This window comes from Leucoraja erinacea, chromosome 18 (genome assembly GCF_028641065.1).
Source record: "Leucoraja erinacea ecotype New England chromosome 18, Leri_hhj_1, whole genome shotgun sequence".
Taxonomy (NCBI): Eukaryota; Metazoa; Chordata; class Chondrichthyes; order Rajiformes; family Rajidae; genus Leucoraja; species Leucoraja erinaceus.
This window is the reverse complement of record NC_073394.1, coordinates 37,601,596-37,615,918: the sequence shown is the minus strand read 5'-3', so window position 1 is coordinate 37,615,918 and position 14,323 is coordinate 37,601,596. Positions and strand designations below refer to the sequence as shown.

General features: G+C 45.1%; 1 protein-coding gene and 3 non-coding genes across 4 annotated transcripts in view; all 4 read right to left on the bottom strand.

Moving 5' to 3' along the window:
- Positions 1-4,041: 4,041 nt before the first annotated feature.
- The window catches only part of rps13 (ribosomal protein S13), a 319,891-nt gene continuing 309,609 nt past the window's right edge, over positions 4,042-14,323 (bottom strand). Inside the window, exons 2-7 of the mRNA XM_055649871.1 lie at positions 13,166-13,214; positions 12,797-12,845; positions 9,376-9,454; positions 6,301-6,470; positions 5,222-5,322; positions 4,042-4,134 (exon numbers count right to left, since the gene is read on the bottom strand). Of these exons, the coding sequence (XP_055505846.1) occupies positions 4,101-4,134; positions 5,222-5,322; positions 6,301-6,470; positions 9,376-9,454; positions 12,797-12,845; positions 13,166-13,188 (456 nt within the window). The 5' untranslated portion in view covers positions 13,189-13,214 and the 3' untranslated portion in view covers positions 4,042-4,100. The remainder of the gene's footprint in view (positions 4,135-5,221; positions 5,323-6,300; positions 6,471-9,375; positions 9,455-12,796; positions 12,846-13,165; positions 13,215-14,323) is intronic.
- LOC129706018 (small nucleolar RNA SNORD14) lies at positions 5,047-5,140 on the bottom strand. The gene has a single exon (XR_008724992.1). It is a non-coding gene; the product is annotated as a small nucleolar RNA SNORD14 (small nucleolar RNA).
- LOC129706016 (small nucleolar RNA SNORD14) lies at positions 5,662-5,758 on the bottom strand. The gene has a single exon (XR_008724990.1). It is a non-coding gene; the product is annotated as a small nucleolar RNA SNORD14 (small nucleolar RNA).
- On the bottom strand, positions 8,563-8,653 carry LOC129706017 (small nucleolar RNA SNORD14). Its single transcript, XR_008724991.1, has one exon. It is a non-coding gene; the product is annotated as a small nucleolar RNA SNORD14 (small nucleolar RNA).

Here is a 14,323-nt window from a genome sequence, read left to right as displayed (position 1 = left end):
AATTACCTGCAAAGATTTGTTCCACTTCAAGCGTAACTTTTACTCAAGGAAACTTTGGGAAAAGGGGGAGATGCGAGGGGTGTGGGATGGTGGGGAAAATGATGCGATTCGGGGTGGGGTTGGGGGGAGGGGGGGGGTGTGGTCGGGAAGTTTACTTGAAAGTGGAGAATTCAAGGTCTGAAGAAGGGTCTCGACCTGAAAAGTCACCCATTCCTTCTCTCCAGAGATGCTGCCTGTCCCGCTGAGTAACTCCTGGTTTTTGTGTCTATCTTCAATGTTCAATGTTGGGTTGTATTTGTAAGGTACCCAAACAGAATATATGAGGTGCTGTTCCTCCAGTTTGCATGTGGTCTCAATCTGGCAATGGAGGGGGCCCAGGACAGAAAGGTCGATATGGAAAGGGACGTAAGGTGGTTAACAACTGGGAGGTCCAGCAGGACTTGGTGGACCGGTTACAGTTCATTTTATACTACAGTACTTTCTTTATAAAGATTGCAGTAATTCAAAGCAATTGACAATTGGCAATGAATGCAGCAGTTGCCAGCTGCATCTCCATCTACTGAATGAATAAATAGGTTGTAATGAATACAGAATGGAAGAAATTCACAGCGGTGCAGCAGGTAGTGCTGCTACCTCACATCTCCAGAGACCCACTGACTCTGCTCCTATCCTGACTTTGGGTGCCGTCTGTGTGGAGTTTGCACGTTCTCCCCGTGGGTTTCCCCCGGATGGGTCCCACATCCCAAAGACGTGCGGGATTGTAGGTTAATCAGCCTCAGTAATTGTCCCTAGTGTGCAGGGAGTGGATGAGAAAGTGGGATAGCATAGAACTAGTGTAAATGGGTGATTAATGTTCGGTGTGGACTCCGGGGACTGAAGGGCCTGTTTCCACGCGATATCTCTAAAAAGATCAAGAGCAAAAAATGACCTTTGAAGCATAGCACCACCCTGTGGCTTAACTCATAACTGCAGACAAAGAGAAGCTGTAGTCAAAATACAAAGTGCTGGAGGAACTCAACAGGTCACGCAGCATCCGTGGAGGGAATGGGCAAGTAACGTTTTGGTTTGAAACCCTACATCAGGACACTGTTGTGTTCTTCCTCACAACAGCGTTACCTTATAGGTGTCATTATCTGAATTAATTCAATCAGGATACATCAGTGGTAATCTCATGTACATTTGTTTTGTATTTCCACTATATGTTAATTTGGAAACACAAGGAACTGCAGAATCTTGAGCAAAATAGATCAGTCTGAAGAAGGGTCCTGACCCGAAACATTGTCTGTCCATTCCCTCCACAGATGCCACCTGTACCCCCGGGTTTCTTAACACCCATCTTCAACCAAGTGCTGGGCATCTACCTGCAAGACTATCAAGAATTGCAGCGAAAGGTCCTGAACTAAAAGGTCACCTAATAATGTCCTCCAGCGATACTGGATACAAGGTTTACAAAAAAAATACAAAAATGCTGGAGTAATCTCAGTACACTTGAGAATTGACACAAAAGGACAGGCAGCAAACCTTTCTCCCAGAGTGGAAATGTCCAACTAATTTTAAATTTTCTCAAAAAAAGAGGCATATTTTTGAAGGGTGAAAAAGATTTAAGTGATTAATACCTAGCGTTTAAGAGTATTTTCTTGAAAAATAGATCCCCCATCAAATAAATATGTCAACTGGAATTTTTACATGTAACCAGCGGGACATGGGGTTTTCCAGGGGTAGGTATCGAACATCGGGAAAAAACGAACAATATAACACTTTATTCCTCTTTATTTATCAGGATTATGTTTATTAACATAGATAGAAAAAGAAGAAATAGTATAGAATTACTGATTTTCCATCTACCGGCATCAAAGTATCGGGACATAAAAGTAGAAAATTACTGAAGAATCACCACTAGAGGGCATAGCTGTAAGGTGAGACAGGCAAAGTTTAATGGATATGTGGGGCATGTTTTCAAATTTTTTAACACCAGTAGTGTGGACCTGGGACACACGCTGCCGGCGGTGGTGGAGGCAAATACGATAGTGACAGTGGTGTCTCATTAGTGGCAGGGACCTTTAGATAGACACATGGAAGCAAAGATCCTATAGCGAGCAAGATAGAACACTCGACGAAAAAGGCGTAGTACGGCCATGAGCCGATTCATGGGTAATTTTCGGCCCCATTTCCGTAACCGGCTTCCGTCTCCGCACCAAAGATCTCATAGCGGAGCAAAGATAACTAGTGCGGAGACGGAAGCCGGTTACAGAAACATCCTTGTAAAAATAAAAGTTCTTTGGTAAAAATCTTCTCATTCTCAGAATTATAATTTATTAACACAAACTGGGGAAGATTCAAACAAGAGGACATGACTTCAGAATTAAGGGAAAGAAGTTTAGGGGTAATATGAGGGGGAACTTCTTTACGCAGAGAGTAGTGCGGAGACGGAAGCCGGTTACAGAAACATCCTGGTAAAAATAAAAGTTCTTTGGTAAAAATCTTCTCATTCTCAGAATTATAATTTATTAACACAAACTGTTCCCCCGCAACTTTGATTACTGTGGGCCGGGTTACTGAAATGGATGAAATAAAGGCCCACGTTCCGCTCCGTTGCGTACTACACGGCAGCCCTTTGCATTTAGAAGGAGTGGTCTATCTTGCTCTGCTAGAGGATCGTTGCATGGAAGTGCAGGGAATTGTGGTATATGTAGCACACACATTATGGGCCGAAGGGCCTATTCCAGTGCTGTTTCTTTGTAAACAAACATCTGCAGTCCATGTCTACTTGGCACCTACAAGTTTTATAAGGATGAGGTTTTGATGGACTAAGCACAGGCAGGTAGGACTAGTGTAGCTGACCAAGTACGGGCAGGTAGGACTAATGTAGCTGACACATGTTGGCGGGTGTGGGCAAGTTGGGTCAAAGGACCTGTTTCCACGCTGTATCACTATGACTCTTAATTCTTTAAGGAAGTCAATAGCAGGAGACAGAGTAAGTGGATGTTACCTGTATTTTCAGGCGTTTAATAAGGTGCCACATGTCAGTCTGCCAAGGTTGAGAGCCCATGGTATTAAAGGGAAGATACCAGCATGGACAGCAGGTTGGTTGAATAGCAGAAGGCAAAGAGCAGCAATAAAGGGGGCATTTTTTTTGGCTGCCACTGACTAGCAGAGTTCCGCAGGAGTTGATGCGGGGACTACTAATCTTCAGTATACATCAATGATTTGGATGAGAATTGTAGGGAGGGGCAGGTAGTGTAGAGAAAGCAGGGTCTATGCAGAAGGACTTGGAAAGGTTGGGAGTGTGTTAAGAAGTGGCAGATGCAGCATAGCAAAGTGTGGAGGCATGCATTTTGTTGGTAAGAAAATATTTTCCTGCGTAGACTATTTTCTAAATGGAGAGAGTATCGAAACAGGGATGTTATGCTGAGGCTCAATAAGGCACTGGTCAGACCACATTTGGAGAATTGCAAGCTGTTCTGGGCCCCATAACTGAGAATATGCTGGTATTGAAAAGGGTCCAGAGGAAGTCTACAAGAACAATCCCAGGAAGGATTGGGTTAACATATGATGAACATTATGACGGCTCTGGGCCTGTTTTTTGCTGTAATTCAGGAGAGGGAACCTAAATTAAAACTCACTGAATAGTGAAAAGGACTCGATTTAGAGTGGATGTTTCCACTAGTGGGAGAACCTAGGACCAGAGGGCGCATCTTCAGAATACAAACCTTTAGAAAGATGAGGAATTTCTTTAGTCAGAGGGAGGTGAATCTGTGGAATTCATTGCCACAGACGGCTGCGGAGGCCGAATAATTGAGTATTCAGAGATTGACAGATACTTGATTGGCAAGAGTGTCAGAAGTTTATGGGGAGAAGGCAGGAGAATGGGGATCAGAGGGAAAGATAGATCAGCCATGATTGAATGGCGAGGTAAACTCGATCGCCTGAATGGCTAATTCTGATTCTATGAGTTATGAACTTGTAGCAAACCCCGAGATTATATTACCAGTATATAATCCCAAAGCACCTTCATTTTAGTCAAAACTCAAGACAGACGGGTAAACATGATTGAATCTTTATTTTTGTTACAAGATTCGACGAGCAAATGAAGAAACTCCTTAGGCTACCAGTGCTGAAGCGGTGGAGGATTCGCTGCAGAGAGAAAGGAAAAATATTACATATTTGCATCAAAAGCAATGGAGAATTAAAAGATTTATCCCTAATACACTTGTAAAGGATTTTGAGCAGAAATATAGCAAGAATGAACTGACGAAGGAACGGATTAACATCCCTGATCTAAGGCTTGTCTCATGGACAACAGCTCACCCAAAATTCTCCAGGAACTAATACTCACTGCCCAGCCACGGAATGGAGACCTTTTGAAACCACTGCAACTTCCATGAAACTCAGGAATAGCTTCTTCCCCTCTGCTATCAGTACGTCTATGAGCTAGGGTGCTGTCCGATTCACCTCTACCCCATCGCAGACACTAGACTTTGTCCAATCAAAAAAATAACCTTACTATACCTTGGCACACAGTAATAAAGAAACCATTGAATCTTTGGACTCTGCCTATGAAATCTGTGTGCTACAATGCTGAGCACTATATTCTGCACTCTGTATCTTCCCAGTCACTACTTATTACATTAGAGTCTGTGTTGATTGTATTCATGTACAGTGGTATCAGATCTGTTTGGATAGCATGCAAAACAATGCTTTTCACTGTACCTCAGTACACATGACAATAATAAACCTAAACCAAGAAATTCTGTCACAAATACAAACTTGTAAAGGAGTTGGGCATGAGGTCAAAAAGGCAAGACTGGGGTCTCATGAAGGAAGGGGCTCAGGTTTGTATGATGGTCCACTCACTCACCCAAAATCCCACAGGAACTGAGCTATTTAACTGAAGATTCTCAGTCCCAGGTTACTGAGCCCTGCAAATGATAAACCACACCGACCCATGGACACAACAAAATGGAAGCAATTACTGCACCCCCAGAATCTCAGTTAAACCAAATTCACAAGCCCAGCAACACAAATGGCAGCACAAAAGGTATTAGCTCACTCAGACATCCAAGGAAGGAGCTGCCATCATGCAAGGAAACCCTTTCTGGTAGAAACTGCGAATGGTTGGACAAAACCGTCATCACTGTGAGCTAATCCACCCCTTTACACATCGAGCTCCGGTACTCAATGCAGCAGATCTGGCAGCAAGACAGAGGGGTTGGATACTCACTACTTCCAGTTGGGTGGCAGCACCCTTTTGGACTTGTAGTAACGAGCCAGCCTGTGGATTCTGCTCTCTATAAGAATCAAACGGAACTTGGCATCTTTATCCTGCAACAAAAACATAGTTCAGAGCGACGCAGACACAAGGAACTGCAGATGCTGGAATCTTGCTTAGAATACAAAGTGTCGGAAAAACTCAGCGGATCTGGCAATATCTGTGGAGGTTAATGGCTCTGGTCAGGACCCCTCTTCAGACTGATTTACATCCTCCACAGATGCTGCCTGACCTGCTAAGTTAATCAAGCACTTGCCGTTCACTGTTTTGAGCCTAATGCTTGAGCAGAAGCAATTGTTCATCAGTCACCATAGGGAACACAATTAACCTCTGCGGATGAATAAAGTTCGATCGTATCGAGCAAGAACTTGCACAGTGGCCAATCATGTAGCTCACTCAGACATCCAAGGAAGGATTTGCCAACACAAAGGAGAAGACCTCCTTTCTGGAGGAAACTGCGAATGGTGGATAAAACGTTCATCATCGTGAGCCAACCTCTGCAGCTGCTGTGCAACTCTAAACTCAATTTCTAATCAACAAAAACAAAGCAAGTATAATCTACAACATTAAAACTCAAATCTCCCTACAGTCAGGCCAAACCACTCGATGCTCAGGAACACTGAGCACTGGACGTTTTTTTGGCCTGAGAGATTTTTTGGTCGGGAGGTTTGAATTTTAATTTTGTAGATTATATTCGTTTTGTTTTGTTTTTTAATTTACATATAATTACAATTTTGGAAATTAAATAAATAACATGAACTACAAATTAGAGAAATTTATGACTGATCGCACTTTGGAACTTAATTAAAAACGTTAAAAACAAAAAAGCTACATCTTACACTGGTTGACTTTCATTTAATACAACCACTATTGGGGGTGTCAACATACACATGTATTGGGTTGACTTAAGACCAAAACTCGGGACCCTATAATTGTTCAATAAAGCTAATATCAGATCATGGAAGCAGCAACTTCAAAAAATAATCATTAAACGTCAAATGACTTTGAGACCAGCAGTGCCAGATCATCACCTTCCTGTTCCTCTCCAAATGTTTGCGGACAGCCACAGCGGTCTTGATCAGGTGGTACAGATCCTCTGGAAGGTCAGGAGCCAGGCCCTTGGATTTCAGAATACGGAGGATTTTGTTCCCGGTGACAAAACGCACCTGGGCAACACCATGGGAATCCCTCAGGATCACACCTGGAAAAATATTAATGCAACACTTTTAACACGTCTTCACCCGATCTTAAACTCAATGCCCTTCCCAGCCAGGCACACTAACAGCTTCACAATAAAAGGACGTACCTTTAGAAGGGAGACGAAGAGGGATTTTTTTTTTGCCAGAGGGATGGTGACTCTGTGGAATTCAATGACACAGACGGCTGTGGAGGCCAATGCATTGGGTATTTTTAAAGCAGCGATGGATAGGCTGTTGATTGCGGGCATCAAAGTGCACAGGGAGATGGCAGGAGAATGGAGTTGAGTGGGGGAGAGGGATAAAAAGACGAGCCATGATTGAATGGCAAAGTTGACACAATGAGCTGAATGGCCTAATTCTGCTCATGTGGCTGACGATCTAATATCAATACCAAAAACACAGGACATGTAATTAGGTTCCTCAGGAGCAGCACAGAGGAACTACATGTAGTACAGCTACCTCCTAGGTTCAAAAATCTGCACAACCCAAACGCTGGTGTGGCCTGGATCGAGTTAGCATGCTCTCCCTGCAGCTTCCAGAGTCTTTGCGGCCTCATCCACGTCTCAATGTTGTTGCGACCGATGGGTTTATTGGCTGCTAAATTACTGCTCATATATGTGGGCGGTGGGAGAACTAGGACAGGGCTGTCGGGTGCACCAAAGAAACAAGCATGATATTCGCCTCCAGAAAAAGAGTATGAAATATTGGCCAGGGATCCAGGAGGCTGCCTAGGCCCCCGGCAGGTGCAACACTCCTTGAAGCTCCTGCATTTTCAATTAATTGAAAATGATTCTCAATTAATTGAAAATGATTCTCAAGCTTTCTGCTGATAGTTTACATAACAGAAGCTTAGAATGGTGGCCGATTGGGAAAGGGGGAGATGCAGCGAGACCTGGGTGTCATGGTACACCAGTCATTGAAGGTAGGCATGCAGGTGCAGCAGGCAGTAAAGAAAGCGAATGGTATGTTAGCTTTCATTGCAAAAGGATTTGAGTATAGGAGCAGAGAGGTTCTACTGCAGTTGTACAGAATCTTGGTGAGACCACACCTGGAGTGTTGCGTACAGTTTTGGTCTCCAAATCTGAGGAAGGACATTATTGCCATAGAGGGAGTGCAGAGACGGTTCACCAGACTGATTCCTGGGATGTCAGGACTGTCTTATGAAGAAAGACTGGACAGACTTGGTTTATACTCTCTAGAATTTAGAAGATTGAGAGGTGATCTTATAGAAACTTACAAAATTCTTAAGGGGTTGGACAGGCTAGATGCAGGAAGATTGTTCCCGATGTTAGGGAAGTCCAGGACAAGGGGTCACAGCTTAAGGATAAGGGGGAAATCCTTTAAAACCGAGATGAGAAGAACTTTTTTCACACAGAGAGTGGTGAATCTCTGGAATTCTCTGCCACAGAGGGTAGTTGAGGCCACACAGTTCATTGGCTATATTTAAGAGGGAGTTAGATGTGGCCCTTGTGGCTAAGGGGATCAGGGGGTAAGGAGAGAAGGCAGGTACGGGATACTGAGTTGGATGATCAGCCATGATCATATTGAATGGCGGTGCAGGCTCGAAGGGCCGAATGGCCTACTCCTGCACCTAATTTCTACGTTTCTAATATTTCTAACACATAAGCAGTAAAATAGCCCCCAAAAGATATATATTTCATGAAATAGACAATAGGTGCAGGAGTATGCCATTCAGCCCTTCGAGCCACACCGCCATTCACTGTGATCATGACTGATCATCCACAATCAGTATCCCATTCCTGCCTTCTCCCCATATCCCTTCAGCTCTATCTATCTCTCATACCTTCACCGCACCTAGACTAAACAGTAACTCACTAAACCTCGCCCCTCAAATAAACCTCCTACCTCATTAAACTTCATCTCACACCGTAACCTCACACCTAATCCGCACCACTAATCTCCACCCGCTCCCGCCATTTATAACACTCCCCCGGCCAGAATCGGAAGAATATCATGCCTGAGAAAGCAGGTTAACAATACACACCAGGGGCAAAATGGGATTGCGTTGAGAGCTTGTATTGTCTCATAGGGAAAAAATGCTGCTCATCTTCCCAGGGAAATGTATTTCCATGCTCACTCAGACATCCAAGGAAGGTCAAACCAACACGTGGACTCGTCCTTTCTGGGGGAAACTGCGAATGGTTGGAAACAGTCATCACAGTGAGCACAGACTGCGTGTTTGCTGCCGGTATGCAAGCAAGCCAGATGTGCTTACATCAGCACTTCACAATTCCTTTAAACAGCAGTAAAATAGTGCTAGGTACACCAAAAATGTTGGAGAAACTCAGCAGGTGAGGCAGCATCTATGGAGAGAAGGAATAGGTGAAACATCGTCTATTCCACTCTCCATAGATGCTGCCTCACCCGCTGAGTTTCTCCAGCATTTTTTGACTACCTTTGATTGTTCCAGCATCTGCAGTTCTTTCTTAAACATTAAATACTGCTCTCAGGTTTTAAATCAAAATGCATAACTTCACACAGATCTACTTTTACTGCAAGCATTTTGTACGCTCAGAATATAGAACAGTGGAGCACATGATGCCAAGATAAAATCATCTGTCTGCAGATGATCCACATTCCTCCATATCTATGTGCCTATCCAAAATCCTCTTAAATGCCAATATCGTACTTGCCTCCACCACCCACTCCACGTGCCAGTCACTCACCATTCTATGCAAAATAAACATGCCCTTCATACATCTATATTAAAATTTGCCACTCTCACCTTAAAGTTAAACCTCATTAAGACCACCTCTCGTTTTTGAAACTGAAAAAAAGTCCTAAACTGCGTGCCCTTTCAAGCCAAATCTGCCATCTCAATAAATGACAACATCCTGCGGCGGGCAGGCACAGTGTTGTAACTCAAGTTTTGAAAAAGGCACTCACCAATCTGAGATGGGGTCAATCCTTTTTTTGCTAGCTTGTAAATCTGTTCTTTCACATCATCCGATGTGAGTTTTAGCCACTGTGAACAAAATCACAAAAAAGTCACTAATGTGACAGACCAACCAGTTTAAGGCATCGTATGAACACAGGCAACTTGCTGAAGTAACTTAGCAGGTCAAGCAGCATCTGTGGATGAGAATGGGCAGTGATGCTTCTGGTCAGGACACTTCTTTAGACTGAAGACCAAAAACATTGCCTATCCATGTCTTCCATGATGCTGCCTGAGCCGCTGAGTTACTCCAGCACTGTGTTAAGACATTCATGTCATTCATATGGAACACCGTGGGTGGGGAATATAACTGTAATAGAGTTCCGACAATAACAGATACCTGACCAATTACCTGCAGTACTGCAGGCACATATATCGATTTATAACATCTTTACCACGGCACTAAGGGATAGACGGTGAGGTTAGTGTTCAGAACAGAGCTGGGGGCACCCATTCTTCTGAGAAAGGGATGTGACCCAAAACATTAACTGATTTATCCCTGATTGACTAGTTTTTTGACTACACTCCCTGGTTGTATCAGATTCCAGCATGTTTTCAACACGAAAAGACTCCCAAAGGGGGAATATAATCAGGAGCAAGAGCCCACCCTTTGTCTGCTAGATACAGTGTTTCCTCCAGGTGCTCCAGTTTCCTCTCACATTCCACACGCGCAGGTTTGTAGGTTAATTGTCTTCCATAAGCTACTCCTAGTGGTAGCTGGTTGGCGTGGACATAGTGGGCAAAGGGACCCGTTTCCACGTTGCATCTGTAAACTAAATGCTCCTCACGATCTTACTCACCTCAACTTACTCGCCGAGGCAACATGATAAAGGACCTCGAGGTTAATGAGCCATTAGGAGGCAGTGACCATAACATGGTCAGGTTTAATCTACAATTGGAGAGGGAGAAGGGTAGATCGGGGGTATCAGTGTTTGCAGTTGAATAAAGGGGAGTGTGGGGCCATGAGAGAGGAGCTGGCCAAAGTTGACTGGAAAGACACACTAGCAGGGATAACAGTGGAACAAAAATGGCAGGTATTTCTAAGAGTAATACAGAAGGTGCAGGATCAGTTCATTCCTAGGAGTGAGAAAGATTCCAAGGGGAGAAAGGGACGACCATGGCTGACAAGGGACGTCAGGGACAGTATAAAAATTAAAGCAAAGAAGTACAAGTAGCAAAGATGAGCGGGAAACGGGGGGATTGGGTAATGTTTAAAGAACAGAAGATAACCAAAAAGACAAAACGGGGAGAAAAGATGAAGTACGAAGGTAAGCTAGCCAAGAATATAAAGCAGGATAGTAAAAGCTTATTTAGCTATGTGAAGAGAAAAAAAATTAGTTAAGACCAAAGTTGGACCCTTGAAAACCGAAAAAGGTGAATTTCTTATGGGGAACAAGGAAAAGGCACACGAGTTGAACAGGTACTTTTAATCTGTCTTCACTAAGGAGGACACAAACAATCTTCCTGATATAGTAGTGGCCAGAGGATCTGGGGTGACGGAGGAACTGAATGAAATCCACATCAGGCAGGAAATGGTGTTGGATAGACTGATGGTACTGAAGGCTGATAAATCCCGAGGGACCGATGGTCTGCATCCCAGGGTACTTAAGGAAGTGGCTCTAGAAATTGTGGATGCATTTGTGATAATTTTCCAATGTTCTATAGACTCAGGATCAGTTCCTGTGGATTGGAGGGTAGCTAATGTTATCCCACTTTTTAAGAAAGGCGGGAGAGAGAAAACAGGGAATTATAGACCAGTGGTGGGGAAGATGTTAGTCAATTATAAAAGATGAGATAGCTGAACAATTGGATAGCAGTAACAGGATCGGTCTGAGTCGGCATGGATTTACGAAGAGGAAATCATGCTTGACTAATCTTCTGAAATTTTTTGAAGATGTAACTAGGAAAATGGGCATGGGAGAGCCAGTGGATGCAGAAGGTGCAGGATCAGTTCATTCCTAGGAGTGAACTGGACTTACCTGGACTTTCAGAAAACATTTTATAAGGTCCCACATGGGAGATTAGTCGGCAAAATTAGGGCACATGGTATTGGGGGTAGAGTGCTGACATGGATAGAGAAGTGGTTGGCAGACAGGAAACAAAGAGTAGGGATTAACGGGTCCTTTTCAGAATTGCAGGCAGTGACTGGTGGGGTACCGCAAGGCTCGGTGCTGGGACCGCAGCTATTTACAATATACATCAATGATTTGGATGAAGGGATTCAAAGTAACATTAGCAAATTTGCAGATGACACAAAGCTGGGTGGCAGTGTGAACTGTGAGAAGGATGCTGTGAGAGTGCAGGGTGACTTGGACAGGTTGGGGGAGTGGGCAGATACATGGCAGATGAAGTTTAATGCGGACAAATGTGAGGTTATCCACTTTGGTAGCAAAAACAGGAATGCAGATTACTCTCTAAATGGCATCAAGTTGGGAAATGGGGAAGTACAACGGGATCTGGGTATCCTTGTACATCAGTCTATGAAAGTAAGCATGCAGGTACAGCAGGCAGATAGCTAATGGCATGTTGGCCTTTATAACAAGAGGAATCTATTAAAGGAGCAAAGAGGTCCTTCTGCAGTTGTACAGAGCCCTAGTGAGACCACACCTGCAGTATTGTGTACAATTTTGGTCCCAATTTGAGGAAGGTCATTCTTGCTATTGAGGGAGTGCAGCGTAGGTTTACAAGGTTCATTCCCGTGATGGTGGGAATGTCATATGCTGAGAGAATGAAGCAGCTAGGCTTGTACACTCTGTAGTTTAGAAGAATGGAGGGGATCTTATTGAAACATATAAGATTGTTAAGGGTTTGGACACGCTAGAGGCAGGAAACATGATCCCGATGTTGGGAGGATTCCAGAACCAGGAGGCACAGTTTAAGAATAAGGAGCAAGCCATTTAGAACGGAGACGAGGAAACACTTTTTCTCACAGAGTGTTGAGTCTGTGGAATTCTCTGCCTCAGAGGGCGGTGGAGGCAGGTTCTCTGGATGCTTTCAAGAGAGCTCGATAGGGCTCTTAAAAATAGCGGAGTCAGGGAATATGGGGAGAAGGCAGGAACAGGGCACTGATTGGGGATGGTCAGCCATGATCATATTGAATGGCCTACTCCTGCACCTGCACCTATTGTCTATTTTCTATTATCCCGGCCTATCTCGCCTGCACCTTTTCTAATTTATTATCTTAGGTTAAATTCAAATGTAACGAGGTCAGAATGACTGAATATTCCACATGGTCTGATCTACAACGGCAGCGTGCTGTGCTGCTGCAACTAGACTGTCTGCCCTGTGCATCTGGGGGGTGATCGTAAATGTGATTCAGTGTAAGTGCGAGAAGGAGAGAAAGGCGGCGAGCGGGCGGGCGGAAACACTCACCGTGGGCACGCTGCGTCTGTAGGGCAGAGCTGACTGCGACAGGCCCTTGCTGCGGAAACACACACACGGTCAGTGCGGGCACGGCGGCGGCGGCAACGGGAGAAAGGGCGCGGGGACACGGCGAGATGGGCCGGGCCGCGGGCGAGGTGGAGCCCCGGGCTCCCGTGTGTGGGCGGCCCAGGCTCCAGGCCCCAACATGGCGGCAGCGTGGGGCGGCAGCTGCATCGCCGGCCGACCCAGGGCATCGGAGCGCAGGAGGGGCTGGGGCTGGTGATGGTGATCCCGCGACCCATGGCGGCGGCGGCGGCGGTGTGGGTGAGTGGGTGTGGATGTACCGGGGGTGCAGCGTGCGGGGATTACGGGCCCTACCCGGGAGCGTGCATGCGACCCATGGCGGCGGCGGCGAGGAGACAGAGAGAGAGAGCCCACCGCGCCTGCGCCGCTTATGGGGACACGCACGGATGTACGTCAGCACGCAGCCGCATGACCCCGCCCCGCCACGATGGCGTTGGGCGTCACGTGTCCCGCCCGAACTGACGTCACGTACCCCGCCCCTCAGTGACGTCACGTACCCCGCCCCTCAGTGACGTCACGTATCCCGCCCCTCACTGACGTAACGTGCCCCGCCCGCACTGACGTCAGCCTAAAAGGCAACCTTTGGTGAGACGATCAGGTGTGTTCAGGGGGAGGTGTAGGTGCTGCAGGAACTCGGCGGATCAGGCAGCATCTCTGCAAAATATAGGTGACATTTTGGGTGGAGAACCTTCAGACTGTCTGAAACAACTGAACAATTTCGACTACTCCACTTCCTCCAAGTCATAGCCGTGGGCCCCAGCTGTGTCTGCCACTTTGTAGGGTACGCTGAACAATCCGTATTGCAGGCGTACACTTGCCCTATCCCCGAACTGTACCTCCGCTACATTTACAACTGCACCCATGCAGAACACCAGTAGCCATCCTGCACCCAGATTCACTAGGACTATCAACAGTGTTTTATTGTCATATGTCCCTGATAAAACAATGAAGTTCTTATTTGCAGCAACACGACAGAATATGTAAACATAGTACTCGGCAGGAGTGTGTCATATTTGAGTTACTGCAGATTTTTGTGTCTATAATTTAAACCAGCATCTGCAGTTCCTTCCTACACATGTAAACATAGTACACTGTAAACAATATAATAAATGAGAGAGAATAAAAAATATTTTTATATTGATTTCTCTAACTTCAAATAACCCTTGCATCCTCTCATCCTCCATACTCCTTCCTTCCTCCCAGACTCAAGGGAGTCAAGAGTGTTTTATTGTCATATGTCAATGAAATTCTTACTTGCTGCAGCACAACAGAATGTGAATATGTACATAGTACATAACAGGGGAAGAGAAAATAAAAAGTTCAATAAATAACAGATATAAGGCAATAATAATATGGTCTTTTGCAGTTCAGAGCTCAGAGCTTATTTGTTGTGGTTAATAGCCTGATGGCTGTAGGGAAGTAGCTGTTCCTGAACCTGTGCGTTACAGTTTT